We start from the raw sequence: 14523 nt of genomic DNA, 5'->3' as shown, positions 1-14523 counted from the left end.
TTCTAGTGAGATTTATTTATTTATTTATTTTTTTTTTTGAGAAAGGATCTCACTTTGCCACCCAGGCTAGAATGCAGTGGCATAATCATGGGCTCAAGCCATCCTCCCACCTCTGCCCACCAAATAGCTGGGACTACAGGTGTCTGCCACCACGCTTGACTTATTTATTTATTTATTTATTTTTAATTTAATTTTTTTTGGGGGGGACGGAGTCTCGCTCTGTCGCACAGGTTGGAGTGCAGTGGCCAGATCTCAGTTCACTGCAAGCTCCGCCTCCCGGGTTTACGCCATTCTCCTGCCTCAGCCTCCCGAGTAGAGTAGCTGGGACTACAGACACCCGCCACCAGGCCCGGCTAGTTTTTTGTATTTTTTTTTGTAGAGACGGGGTTTCGCCATGTTGCCCAGGCTGGTCTCTAACTCCTAAGCTCAAGTAATCCGCCCACCTTGGCCTCCCACAGTGCTGGGGTTACAGGAGTGAGCCACCGTGCCCAGTGAGCAATTTTATTTTTATATCATCTGTGGACCTCACATTAATCTATTTTTCTCAGTAAAAGAATACTGCAAACAGGGTCCAGCAATGACAGTCACATCCAGTTCCTCAAATTCTATCTTTTTTCTTATTAAATATGTTGAGTAAACTGACCATGGTTTTGTGCATAGATTGATACCAAAGGCCTCACCCTGAAGCCCTCAAAGACTTAGAGGGCTGTAGGGACTTTAGACTTCAAACCCATCATATCCTCTTTCCTATCCCTGGAAAAGCAACGCACAAAGACTTTCTTAAACTCTTCTCAGCATTATTCCAGTGTGTCCACTATCCTTTGAGCTCACTGCCACACCCCTCATCTTTCAGAATCTTGAACCCGGGAGGCGGAGGTTGCAGTGAGTCAAGATTGCGCCGCTGCACTCCAGCCTCATCAACAAGAGCAAACTCCGTCTCCAAAAAAAAAAAAAAATCAGAAACAAGCCATTAGTAAACATTCCTAATGAAGATTATGATGTTAAATGTCATTATTTGCATGCAAAGGTTTCCTCCTCAAGCTAAACCTCAGCATTTTCGGTTTCACTAGATTTAAAGCAGAAGTGAGTCTTCATTACAAGGGCACCTCTTTTTTCTGACTAGTGGGGTTTAAATAGCTTGGTGGCTTTCCAGGCGGTAAGTCCCAGCTAATGGGCTCTGGAGAACCCAGCCTATCAGTTCATTTATGGAATCCCTTGGCATCCTTGTACTGTGAAGAGCTGTAAGGCCCCAAAGGGTGAAAAAGGTGAGTTGAGAAGGTGTCACAGAGCACGAAGGAGGTCCCCACACAGGTCACAATTATGTAGCTGTGAACAGGCTATATGTTGCATCCTTCATAGCATCTGCCACAAAATAAGGGCTCAACATATTTTCCCTTCAATTTACTTTAAACATCATTACCATTGCCTAAATGAAATATTACTGACATGGATTTTAAAAACTGCACATGTAACTAATGTCTAAAATTGGGTCACATGAAACATAACCTTGAAACTGAGAAGAATTTCCTCTTAGACTTCATGATAATTTACCAACCACTTAATGCACCAGGGGCTGAGGGGAACAGAGAACCTAATTAATTAATCACGGTGACCTGATAAATGAGGTAACATCACTAAAGCAAGTGGCGCTCCTTTAACCTCAGTTCCATTTCCCTCCCCCAACACCATGTCTCTCCGTTAAGACACATCATTTGATCTGCAGAGTTGAGGTGGGTACTCATTCAAAATGAATAATCAAACTTGCCCCCCAATTCCCGAAATCTACAAGGTCCCCTAGACCTCTAGAAGTGCAATTTTGCTGACAGGAAAATGAAGCAAATTACTCTCATCCAAGGCGATTACCTCCACGAATTCTTAAAGAGTTTATATAGTAGAGTCCAGGTATTAATATAAAAACCGTAACTTCAAAATACTATAATGCTTCGATCAACAAAAGTGGGCAGAAGAAAACATTAAAAATTTTAAAACCCACCACTTCAGAAGCATTATGCTTTAGTACTCGGATAGTCTCAACATGGGAAGAAAACATCACTTTGTCAGTGACTAACTTCTGGTAAGTATGTGGAAATGTAAGCCACTCCGCTCGAAAAAATGCACGCAGGGGGAATGACACGCGCGGTGCGGTTACGGTTGTGTCCTGATATCTGAGGTCGTTAAACGACGAGAAGAGCGGCAGTGTCCGCAGCACGCCTTCCTACCTCTCCTGCGCCCGGCCCCGCTTCCGGGACTCCAGTCCACCCGCAGCACCCTGACTGCAGGTGCCAAGTCACAACTGCAAAGAAACTTCCTCTTCTCGAGCGGAGGTGGGACTTGGCCGGGTCCCGAGGCCCCTGGCTGGCGGGCTCGGACGTTAGAAGCAGAACCAGCTCCAGGTCCCGGTCTGTCCGGGTGTCGCTGCCCTCCGAAGCTCAGGCCGGACGCCCCCAGTCCCTGGCCGAGCAAGGCGCCGCGGCCCACCCACCCCGGTACCCGCCGTTCGACCCCTTTGCCCTGCACCTGAGGATGTTGTCAGCATAGGTGAGCAGCAGCTTGGAGGCCTCCAGAAAGGTCTCCGGGGTGTTCTGGCAGAGCTCGGCCACGGCCGGGGACGCCGAGCCTGAGGAGCTGCCCAGCGCCGCCGCCGCCATGCTTGAGCGCCAGCGGCCGCCGCCGCCCCTCGCGCTCCGTGTCCCACACTGAGCAGGCGCTTCAGCGCGCAGCGGCTACCGCAGCCACCGGGAGGGGCGGGGTCGGGGCCTGGGGCGGGGTCGGGGGCCTGGGGCGTGAGCAGGGCAGCTCGGCTGGGAGCTACTGCTGCCCCTTCGGGAGGGGCGAGGGGCTGTTCGGAGCAACGTGGGGGGGCCTCGGCCGGCTGGGGCGAGGTGCTTCGACCCAGGGTTGGGGCCTGGTCGTACAGGTTGGGGAGGGATTCCGCAGGGAGGGCGGGGCCTGGGCGCCGGGGCTGAGGGGCGTGGGGCTGGAGGAGGGGGTTGTCGAGTCCTTAGGACGGATGAGCTCGGCTGGAGGGGAGGTCGGCTTTAGTCTAGAGGTACCGGGAGAATAGTGCTGGCACGTGCCTCTCAGAAACCCGGATCCCTCTGCGCCCCGGGGCCAGCCTAATCGATCCAGCTATTAAGGTGGAGAAACCGCATGTACCTCTCTCCTTTCCCCACAAATAAAACGACCTTAGCGCCTTCACTTCGCAGATTGTCAGGACGTTCTACATAGATGTGGATGAAAGACCCCAGAAGGAAGGAGCAACAAACGTCAAAAACAAAACCATGGCTATAAACTCTGCTGGGTTTGTTACGTGGATTCTTTTCAGAATTTGGCGAATGACTGAAAATCTAAGTCCCAGCTCAACTAGTATATGATTCCTCTGTAAGGAAGTGTATTTTTAAACCATAGGTTGCAACGTAATAATGGGTTGTGGATTCGGTTTACTGCGTGGTGACCAGCGTAAAACACATGCATAATAATTACGCGATATTATAGAATGTCGGGGGCGGGAAGGGAAGAAAATAAAAATTTGCATCCCACACAGTAAGGGTAAGTATTATTTTGTGACTTGTTTTTTAGGTATATCATATGATCAAGGTCTTTTATTCCTCTTAGAAGATGCATCCCTAACTACTTTAATCCAGTCTCTGCCCCACCATGTCCTTGAAAGTGTACTTTACCACTGGCTTCCTTCTTTGCAGAAATCCCTTTTCAACCTCACAAAGTATTTGTCTTGACTTTATTTCTTAAGATAAGTGATTTGCCTGAATAACTTCTTTTACATTTCTTGATGTTTCATCTGTTGGCTTTTAAGACTTGAAATTTTCTTCCAGAATCTCCGAGCAAGACCCTAAGCTTTGCCAATCCACTTCAATGACTATTCGTCTCCCAGATATACGTACGCTTTTAATAAATATGTAGATCTTTGGACCAGCTTCCAAGTATGGTGTGTTCAACAGAAAGTAGTATGTTGCTAGCTTCTGTAACTAAAATTTTCAGTGGCTTAACACAAGAGTAATTTCTTTCTGGCTCATATAACAGTTTAATAATGCAGGTGTCATAATGTCAGTGGACCCAGTCTTCTTCCATCCCTTAGAACAGGGGTCAAGAAACATTTTTCTGTAAAGGGCCACATAGTAAGTGTTTTAGGCTTTGTGAGCCATAAGGTCTGTCTCAACTATTTAACTCTGCCTCTACAGTTGTAGCTCCACAGACAATACTTGAAAATAAATGGACATGGTTATGTTCCAGTGAAATTTTATTTACAAATCCAGGCAGCCTGCTTGGACAAAAAAAAAAAAAAAAAAAAAAAGTCACACCTACTTTTAACCACATAAGCCCAGAAATGACATACAGCATTTTCTCTACCATATCATTGCTAAGAATGAGGCCTCATCAAGATAAAAGAGGGTATTTCAGTAAGGCCAGATTTACAAAAAATAAAAATAAAAATAAAACATAAAAAGATAAAAGGGGAGAGTCTGGGAAACGTAGTCTCCTATAACTACACAATGGATTGGGGGCTTGGGTCTGGGGATATAGCTATCACAAACTTTATTCCTCTTCATTTGGGTTTCTTTTTTCCATTGATACATTTATTTATACTTTACTAATTATATGAGAATAATATATATTATACAGTATTTGTGACTTTTTAAAATGCAACAGATTTTTTTTTATATTTTTCCAAATAAAAATTTAGGGGCTGGACATGGTGGCTCATGCCTATAATCCCAATACTTTGGGAGGCTGAGGTAGGTGAATAGCTTGAGCCCAGGAGTTTGAGACCACCCTGGGCAACATGGCAAGACCCCATCTCTCCCAAAAAAAAAAGATAGGAAGATTGTCTGTATACAAAACACCAAAGTGGAAATGCTCTGGTATTGAAGCAGAGGTGTCAAGTAAAGGGCAGAAAGCTGCTAGCTCAGGCTTCCCTCTGACAGATAGAATGGTCATAGGGTACTTTTGTGGGGGAACAAAATGACTTGTTTATCTCTTCATAATAGTTTGTTTCCTCAACTAAAACGCTATCTCATTGTAAGTTATCATTAGTTTTGTCTTCCCTATTTGATTAAAAGTCTCTTATGCCACCTGTCTCAGACTGCTTTGCACACAGCAGATTCTGAATAAAGAGTTGTTGGTTAATCACTTAATGTAGTCACACAATAGTGAATCCCTATATAAATTCCTGAAAGACTTCAACCCCTCTCCTTGCTAATGGTTTTTATGGAGGTTAACTTTTTAATATCACCAAACCAATCCTGGGAAAAATTTAGAGAGTTCTTTTTTCTGTTTTATTAAAGAATAGCGTTAGCCAGGCGCGGTAGCACGCCTGGAGTCCCAGCTACTTGGGAGGCTGAGAGGCAGGGGAATCACTTGAACCCAGGAGGCAGAGGTTGCAGTGAGCTGAGATCGCCCCACTGCACTCCAGCCTATGCGACAGAGCAGGACTCTCTCTCAAAACGAAGGGAAAAAAAAAAAAAAGAACAATGCCATGATATGTCAACTCTAAAAATGATGTTTTTAATAAAAGTGAAATCCTGGAAAAAAATATCTTTATTTTGGGACAAATATAAATAAATAAAATAAAATAAAAGAACAAGAATTTCAATGCTGATTTAGTACTAGACCATTCTTTGGTTGTTTGAAACAACGATGGGTATAAAAGGTAGGGTAACTTACTCAGCTTTTCTAAAGGAAACGGAAGAATTAGAATATCTCCAACTTGACTGAAGTGGAGGAAGCAGCCAGGAAAATGAGAGACAAAGTCCCTTATTATAATGGATTCCCTTAATAGCTTTATAAATGGCGGTATTCAAAAGAGATTATAGTTACTCAAGAACTTTAACGGAAGTGTTACTAAAGAGTTATTTGGAAGGACTTAAATTTCAGATGATTTTTTTAAAATGGTGATTTCTATGATTTTATGGACTACATTTTTATCACAATATTAATGCTATGGCATTGGTTTTCGCAAAAGTCATTTGGTGAGATATGCACAAAAAGTGCATGTGTACTCTCAAATATAAGGATAAATGTTGATTTATTCATTCCATAATTCACTTATTCATCATATATTTATGAAGTGACTACTAGTTGCTCAGCACTGTGAAGGAGACAAGTATGGTCCCTACTTTCATAGAAGTCATAAGTTTAGAGCAGTGGTTGGACAAGCAACAGCAGCATCAGCAGGAAACTTGTCAGGAAAACAAATTCTGAAGCTCCATCTTTAAAGGTGGGGCCCAGCAATCTGTGTGATAACAAGCCCTTCAGGTGATTTTGATACACAGGAAACTTTGAGAACTACTAGTTTAGAGGGAGGGAAATTTCATTGAGAGCTGCAGTTTCAGTGAGGGGGGACAATTTGAACAGAGGCCTTAAATTGAGAGGTTGAGAAGGTGAGAAAGGAGAGGACTTGCTAGCTGTGAGAGACTCCCCACCCTCCTTAAATCATGTACAGTATCCTAGTAATGTTTCCTTCTCAACATCTCCTACATCTCTCCTTGCCATTGCCCCCAGAGCCTCATCGTGTTGCGTCCATTCTTAACTTTCTTCCTTGTGTCCATTTCCACATCCTTCCAATCCACCCTGCTCATTTGTGCAACAGTGATCTTTCTAAAGCAGCCATCTGATCATGTTGTTCTCCTGGTAAAAAGTTTTCTATGGCTCCCTCTACCCACATTCTAAAGTCAAATGGTGTCAGGAACCAGGCTGGTAACTTAAATATTTTAAGTGGCTTTGTTCAAGACAAAGAGGAGTAAGAGAGACTCCGGTGAAGGGAATGAGAGATTTTACCGTGTCCTTTCTAGAGGAGTTTAGAATCAACAAAAGAATGTTGCACTCCAAATTATACCATGGAGGCTAGCATATGCTCTCTGAACTACAGGATTAAATCCAAAGTCCCCAGTATGATACCCCAGGCTTTTGTGACCTGGGCCTGTCTTACTCTCATGCTTTTACTGTTGCTTTGTCCCACACTTCAAATTTGACATGGGCCACATACTTAACTGTTTGTGGAAGATACCATGACACTTCATTTCTCCAGGCCTTTGTTCTACTCTTCCTGCCAGGATGCCCTTTCCCACCCAATTTACTAGACAAATATTCATTTCCAAGATGTAGTTCAAGGATCATTTCTCTGAAGCCTTTTCTGATTTTACAAGGTAGCACAGACCTCATTGTCCCTTTTGTGTTATAATAGTTCCGCTACAGCACCTGTTTCAGTAGTTTGCACTTACTTGTTTCTAATGGGTTGACCATGAACTTTATTAGACCATGAACTTCTTGAAAGCAAGAGCCATACCTCTACTCATTTTTGCATTCAAACTTCAAGCATCGATAGGAAGAAAATGAATGGTTGTTGACAATACCAAAAGTACAGAGATGAGAAAAGTTAGGGTCAATCAAGACATGTATAGTATGAAAATCAGTTTGCTGGGTGGAAAGCTCAGTAGAGAATGGGAGCCATAACTGGAAAGATAGTTTTGAATCAGATTACAAAGAATTTAAGGCAGACCTAAAAAGTCTTAATAGGAGGGTAGGATAAGCAGAGCCCATTTGAAGATTTTGGTGCAAGAAGACACCATGGGATTGTAGCAGGAAATACGGTACCAAATACGTAAAGCTATAAAATATCATAAAATTTCCCACCCTTTTCCAGATCAAAGGTGATGAGGTAGATACAAAAATGATGGTCTTTTTACTTTTTTGAAAGATTTTGTCACCTCTTAGCCAAGATGATTTGTGATATTACAAAAGAAATAGCACATTAAAATTGTATGTTTCATATGAGTTCAGCTTCAGAAAAAATATTGTAGGTATTTTCTCACTATTATTTTAAAGACAGCAATGAAAAGAGATCAAGTTTAGGTACTTACTCATCAAGTGTTAGTTTTTTTATAACACATGTGTTTAATTCTTCTTAAAGTAACTCTATTTGTCACTGGATGAGGATCATACTAGAGGTGACTGGTTAGGCCTGGGACGAAGGTCAAACTGGACTTTGCTTAATTATTTTAAACAAAATAGATTTCCAAACTCATTTAAATCCAGGACCAACCTGGAAAAGCTAAGCTTGACTCACATTCTTCTGTAGGGGTAGGAAAGAATGCAGAGGACTCTACTTGGAAACAATGGCTTCAAGAGGCATTGCCCAGAAAGAAACATAAATATGACTAGAAGGTCCAGATGAAGATTCTATGGTCAACCATTTTTCTAAAGAAGAGCAAGGACTAAACACGCCTGGGATAGCATGTGAAAAACAGATGTTCAATGAATACCATCTTGTCGACTTCTTGCCTTTTTTACTTTTTCATGTTGTATTTTCCCTTTATCGATTTGCAATCCGCTCTGAGCAAAGTTAATGAATTTTTCAGACACTTAGAAACAAATATCTCCAGTGTTACAATGGGTGTGATATTTTTAAGTATTGTCTCGAATCCGGTGATAATTTTTTTTTTAAGTGAAAGAAGTTTATTAGGAAAGTAAAGGAACAAAGAATGACTACTCCATAAGCAGAGCAGCCTGGTGACAACTTTTAAAAAGTAAAAACTTTACTACAAAAACATTTGTTTATTGTAGAAAAGCTTTATTAAATAAAGCTAAGCAAAAATGAGGGAAAGATCACAATCATTATATATCTTGCAGCTCTTTAAAGAATTATTTTTGAAAAAATGGATATATACTGTTTTGTAACTATGTCTCCTAACAAATAGTCTCAACATCTCATTAATAAATATTCACCCATAGAGTTATTTTAAACGGGTGCATGGCATTTGGATGTACCACAAGATACACAACAAATTTCCTGATGTTGGCCATTTTGGTTAGTTCTACTTTACTCACAATTACTAATAACGTTCCGAGCTATAGCAATAACTTTGTGACTGCAGTCATTTCCTTAATTCTTTCTTACAATTCCAGTAGAATACGATGGTGTCCCTTCTCCGACAAAAAGGAATATTTGGGCATTATCACTGGCAAAGAAAAATGCCTTTTTGATGGGTGAAAATGCTATCTCATCGCGTTATTTGCAGGTCCTTAATTATCGGCGAGTCACTGAGGTTCCGAGAGAAGAGTCTCTGCTAAGGCAAACAGCGACCCAGCCGCCTCCCAAGGTCTGACCTCCGCCAAGGTGACGCGGCGTAAAGTCAACCGGCGGAAGGGGAGTCGAAAGGGATGCGTGCGCGGGAGCGCGCATTAGCGTGCGCGTGCGCGTGCGCTCGAGCGCGTCATCGCCTAGGACAGTGGCGAGTGTGTCTGGAGCTGTAAACGTGTTACAGGTATCGCTCGCTACCCTCCTCCTTCGACCCTCCTTTCCTCCTTTACAGTCAAATCAAGTCGGGGTTGAATTTCGAGAGGGAAGTCCGAGGACTTAGGGCCTGATTTCTTTTTCTGTCGCCATGCTTCTTCAGTTGTGTACATGTGTGGTGGTGACTGAGGCAGTACAGGGAGTGACTACGCCCTATTACTCCCGCCCCTGGCCTTTGTAGTACCCTTGAAGTGATCCACCAGTCCTAACCCCTCCTTCCACAGATGATTCAATTGGAGAAGTTTAGAGGGGTGGAAAGACTCGCCCCCTTCCCCCAGTCGCAAGCTTGGACACAGAGTCTGTTGCCAACCCACGTATCCAGACGCTCAGTCTAGGGCTCTTGGCCCTGGGTGGCGTTTTGAAAAGGCTCGTTATCCTTAATTATTGAAGATTGATAAAGCCCACTTACTTAAGATAATATGCCCTGAAATGTGTTTTCTGTGCCACTGACACCAGAAATGCTATTTAGAAGAAGTTATCAGTAATCCTGACAAAGGATGCTTCCTGCAACTCATACCAGGCTGGAGGTGCCTTTATATTTTTCATTGAATTACTGTTTTGGTGAATCGAATGAATCATCAATTCATTTATTTGTCTTCAAATGTCTGAGGGCACTTACAGTCTAGAAAAGGAGATAAGTTTAAACAGGTAGTTTGATGTTAAGGTATAAATTGAAATTATGTAACATTTTCCCTGTGTTCGTTAGCAGCTCATATCAAGCACCCAAAGGAACACCTTGGATGTCTTTCCTTAGGCCCTTAAGCTATATAAAAGAATACCTCCTAGGTGTGTTGTGGTCTTTTACAGGAATGTGTTTCTGATCATCTGAATCTCAATCATGTCCAATTGCCTGCAAAATTTCCTGAAAATTACAAGCACTCGTCTTCTGTGTTCAAGATTATGCCAACAGATAACAAGAAGTAAAAGGAAGTTTTTTGGAACTGAGCCAATAAACAGATTGCATAGGCGAGTTGTCATTACCGGTATTGGCTTAGTGACTCCTCTTGGTGTTGGAACTCACTTGGTTTGGGATCGTCTTATCGCAGGAAAGAGTGGAATTGTTTCACTGGTTGGTGAAGAGTATAAGAGTATCCCTTGCAGTGTTGCTGCTTTTGTGCCAAGAGGCAGTGATGAAGGTCAGTTCAATGAACAAAACTTTGTGTCCAAATCAGATATCAAGTCCATGTCTTCTCCCACCATCATGGCCATTGGGGCTGCAGAATTAGCCATGAAGGATTCTGGCTGGCATCCTCAGTCAGAAGCTGATCAAGTGGCTACTGGTGTTGCAATTGGCATGGGAATGATTCCTCTTGAAGTTGTTTCCGAAACTGCTTTGAATTTTCAGACAAAAGGTTACAATAGAGTTAGCCCATTTTTTGTCCCTAAGATTCTGATCAATATGGCAGCAGGCCAGGTCAGCATTCGATATAAACTCAAGGGCCCAAATCATGCGGTATCCACAGCCTGTACCACAGGAGCTCATGCTGTGGGAGACTCTTTTAGATTTATAGCCGGTGGTGATGCTGATGTGATGGTGGCTGGAGGTACAGATTCTTGTATTAGCCCTTTATCTCTTGCTGGGTTTTCCAGAGCCCGGGCTCTGAGCACAAACTCAGATCCCAAGTTGGCCTGTCGACCATTTCATCCAAAGAGAGATGGTTTTGTAATGGGAGAAGGTGCAGCTGTGCTGGTGCTGGAAGAATATGAACATGCTGTTCAAAGAAGAGCCCGGATCTATGCAGAAGTTTTGGGCTATGGACTCTCAGGTGATGCTGGTCACATAACTGCCCCTGATCCTGAAGGAGAAGGTGCCTTAAGGTAAAAATGGGTTTTTTCCTTCAAAATATTTCTCCAAATAAGACACTTTAATGGGAGTCCCAAATTAGGGAAAATTGTAGTGTCTGTCCTTGGTGTACCGAATCTCTATTGTTTTAATTTTTAGACTAAACAAGATTATTTAATTCTTTGCTTAAGATATTTGAAGTATTTCAAAGCATTTGAACATCCTTACAAAATTGCATTTGAGTTAAAACCAGTGGAGTTGCGAAAAAGACCATGTGTGCCTTTGCCAACTTTTCACGCCTCCATTTGTGCTTAAGCATCAGTGTGCTCCCTCACAAAGTCCTCTTCTTTGACCCTTCATCAGACTTGGAAAGTAAAGTCAACCCTTCTAGATGTGTCTGGTCTTTGCTCCATTTCAGCAGGATTCTGTTCTTTTCAACAGAATTCTGTTCTTTTCAAGTCAGCACTTCTCAAACTATAATCACTTAGGGATCTTATTTAAAATGCTAATTCTGATTCTGTAGGTCTAGGGTGGTGCTTGAAATTCTGTTTTGTTTTGTTTTTTTAAAGACAGGGTCTCTCTTTATTGCTTATGCTGGTCTTATCTCACTGCAGTCTCTAACTCCTGGGCTCAAGCAATCCTATCACCTCAGCTTCCTGAGTAGCTGGGACTACAGGAATGCACCACTGAGACCAGTTTTTTTTTTTTTTTTTTTTTTTTTTTTTTGTAGAGATGGGGTTTCACTTTATTTCCCAGACTGGGAGATTCTGTAGTTCTAACAGGTGATGGTGATACTGCTGGTTTAAGGACTACATTTAAGTTAACTGTTATAGATTAGTGCTTTTAAAATGAAAATTAAAAAGTCCCTGATAATGTGTTAATAGATAGCTAATAGCTATTAAATCATACTATGTTTTACTTAGTTAAATTAGCCAGAGTTAGCAACCTTTTCTGTAATGGGAAAAATATAGTAAATATTTTTGGCTTTGTGGGCCATGGAGTCTGTCGCAACTAATCCATCTGCCATTGTCATGTGAAAGCAGCCTTAGACAGTATGTAAATGAGTGGGCATGAATGTGTTCCAGTGAAAACTATTTACAAAAATAGGCATCTAGCCAGGGCCATAGTTTACCTATCCCTAAATTATATGTTTGAATTTTTATTTTGTTTTTGTTTGATTGTTTTTCTTTTTTCTTTTTTTTTTTTTTTTTAATAGAGTTGGGGTCTTGCTATGTTGCCAGAGCCAGAGCTGGTCTCAAACTGCTGGCCTCAAGCAGTCCTGCCTTGGCCTCCCAAAGTGCTGGGATTACAGGCGTGAGCTATCATGCCTGGCCTACTTTTGAATTTTAGTGAGTAGTTGCTAGTGCTAAAAATGTCGAGCATAGTAACAAAATAGATGAAGAAATGGTTATGTTCACAGGAAACCTTTCAGCGTACTTCAAATTATACCCTGAACTGGCTGTTAAGAAATATATATACACACAAACACACATACATACCTGTATATTTATCTTAGGAACTAAAGGAAGATGACATCCAAAACGTTTTCAGAGGTTCTTTCAGATATATTTTTTTACTCTTAAGTTTGTTTGGCTTAGATTGCCTTTGTAATTTTTTGTTTAGAATTCTTATGGCCTAAATAAAGAGGATTTTGAAAGGTTATTTGAAACAATGGAACAGTAGATTATTGGGAAGTATGCCAAGTTTTAAATTTAAATGTGAAAAACATCATAATTACAATTCTCATAAAAAATTGCCACACTCCAGAAATCCCTGGAAGAAAAATTATTCTAGTCTTGAGTCAAGATGATATTTTTTCCCCAAGGAAAAATGCCAATGCAAATAAATGAAATTATATTTTATTTGAGATTATACAATCTTGCATTAGCTTGTGTGTTTAACTCTTGGTGATGAACCAGTCCAAGGTAGTGAGTGTGACTCATTATTCCCGTAGAGATGACATCCTAACTCACATGGTAATCCAAGATGGCATTCCATTACTAGAATAAGGGATTCTTTTCATCCAGTGTACTTGGATACCTACATTTGTTTCACATAAGCCATACAGATGAAGAGACTTTTGTTAAAATTAAACTTGGTCCTGATGTCTTTTCTTGTTTTATTAGGTGTATGGCTGCTGCTTTAAAAGATGCAGGTGTACAGCCTGAAGAGATATCCTATATAAATGCACATGCTACTTCCACACCATTGGGAGATGCTGCTGAAAACAAGGCAATCAAACATCTCTTCAAAGACCATGCATATGCCCTTGCAGTTTCCTCAACTAAGGGAGCAACAGGACATCTGCTGGGAGCTGCAGGGGCGGCCGAGGCAGCTTTTACCACATTAGCTTGTTATTATCAAAAACTACCACCTACTTTAAACCTGGATTGTACAGAACCAGAATTTGATCTCAACTATGTTCCACTAAAGGCACAGGAATGGAAAACTGAGAAAAGATTTATTGGCCTCACCAATTCCTTTGGTTTTGGTGGTACTAATGCAACACTTTGTATTGCTGGAATGTAGAACAAATCATTTGTAATTAAATATGAATTTTTAAATGTTATATGTGAAGAAATTATATATTTATACATTGATACCCAGATATCCTTTATGTTAGGGTTTCTCAACCTTGGCACTATTAATATTTGGGTAAGATGATTCTTCGTTGGGAAAAGGGGGATTGTACTGTACATTGTTGGGTGTTTAAGGCCATCCTGATCTCTTAATCTATTCCAATAGCACTCTCTTCCCCAGTTGTGACAACCAAAAGTGTTTCCAGATATTGCCAAATGTTTTCTGGGGGACAAAATAACCGCCATACCCCACCGCCTATGAGAACCATGGATCTATATTTTCCTAATACTTTAGGTCAAACAATTTTCTATAACATTTGAGCTGCTCCTGTCCCTTTCAACTCCTCTTTGCTAGGCAGGGTTGCTATACTGTAGAACTCCAGGCATACCATTTCCATACAATACATAGGAAGGAATATAACAAAGTTTGCATCAGCATTCTTTGAGTAAAACTGTCAGCCAGTAATGATCTATTTACTCCTTAAACACCTAGCCCTCTTTTCTTCATATTATTCATACTGTAATTCAGTATAATGAAATTTCTCTAAACTCCCAAGCATCAGTTCTCTGAAAGAAGAAACTGAAATTGATTTGACATTTCTTATTCTTTTTGTCTTTATGTTGGCACCTAGTGATTAACGGAGATAAAAAATCTTTGGGACGTGGAGCAGAAATTGTTCGAGACTCGGGCCACGTCCCCTTGGCTCTCCTCTAACTTTTTTGAAGCTTTGCTAGTTTCCTATGTTTTCCCAACATCCTACTACATGTGTTGGTGGTCCCTCTACCTCTCTGCCTTGTTTTCTCTAAAGCCAAGGGATCTTGTTCATCCCCAGCAGCCTGGAAGTGTTGGT

General features: G+C 41.5%; 2 protein-coding genes across 7 annotated transcripts in view; one reads left to right on the top strand and one right to left on the bottom strand.

The window, feature by feature from the left end:
• Nucleotides 1-2698, bottom strand: part of NGLY1 (N-glycanase 1) — a 67775-nt gene extending 65077 nt beyond the window's left edge. For all 3 annotated transcript variants that reach the window (XM_045387050.3, XM_005545624.5, XM_005545625.4), the window contains exon 1: nucleotides 2518-2698. In XM_045387050.3, the coding sequence (XP_045242985.1) occupies nucleotides 2518-2648 (131 nt within the window). In that variant the 5' untranslated portion in view covers nucleotides 2649-2698. The remainder of the gene's footprint in view (nucleotides 1-2517) is intronic.
• Nucleotides 2246-13662, top strand: OXSM (3-oxoacyl-ACP synthase, mitochondrial). Of its 4 annotated transcripts, none has more exons than XM_074030880.1 (5): nucleotides 2246-2538; nucleotides 9036-9281; nucleotides 10118-10446; nucleotides 10901-11128; nucleotides 13220-13662. In XM_074030880.1, the coding sequence occupies exons 4-5, from the start codon at nucleotides 10977-10979 to the stop codon at nucleotides 13620-13622; spliced, it is 555 nt and encodes a 184-aa protein (XP_073886981.1). In that variant the 5' UTR covers nucleotides 2246-2538; nucleotides 9036-9281; nucleotides 10118-10446; nucleotides 10901-10976; the 3' UTR covers nucleotides 13623-13662. The 4 variants fall into 4 exon arrangements, with proteins under 4 accessions (XP_073886981.1, XP_015300508.3, XP_015300507.3 ...); XM_015445022.3 differs by adding an exon at nucleotides 3207-3381 and having other exon boundaries at nucleotides 10118-11128; XM_015445021.3 differs by adding an exon at nucleotides 3207-3549 and having other exon boundaries at nucleotides 10118-11128.
• Nucleotides 13663-14523: the final 861 nt, after the last annotated feature.

This window comes from Macaca fascicularis, chromosome 2 (genome assembly GCF_037993035.2).
Source record: "Macaca fascicularis isolate 582-1 chromosome 2, T2T-MFA8v1.1".
Taxonomy (NCBI): domain Eukaryota; kingdom Metazoa; phylum Chordata; class Mammalia; order Primates; family Cercopithecidae; genus Macaca; species Macaca fascicularis.
Note: the sequence above shows the minus strand (reverse complement) of the source record. Positions and strands in the feature narration are given on the sequence as shown.

Excerpts from the sequence above, each read along its gene's own strand:
- OXSM (XM_005545626.4), top strand. The coding sequence starts at position 10,149 with ATGTCCAATTGCCTGCAAAATTTCCTGAAAATTACAAGCACTCGTCTT. Across the intron at positions 11,129-13,219 it reads GAAGGAGAAGGTGCCTTAAG|GTGTATGGCTGCTGCTTTAA; the intron begins GTAAAAATGGGT and ends TTGTTTTATTAG.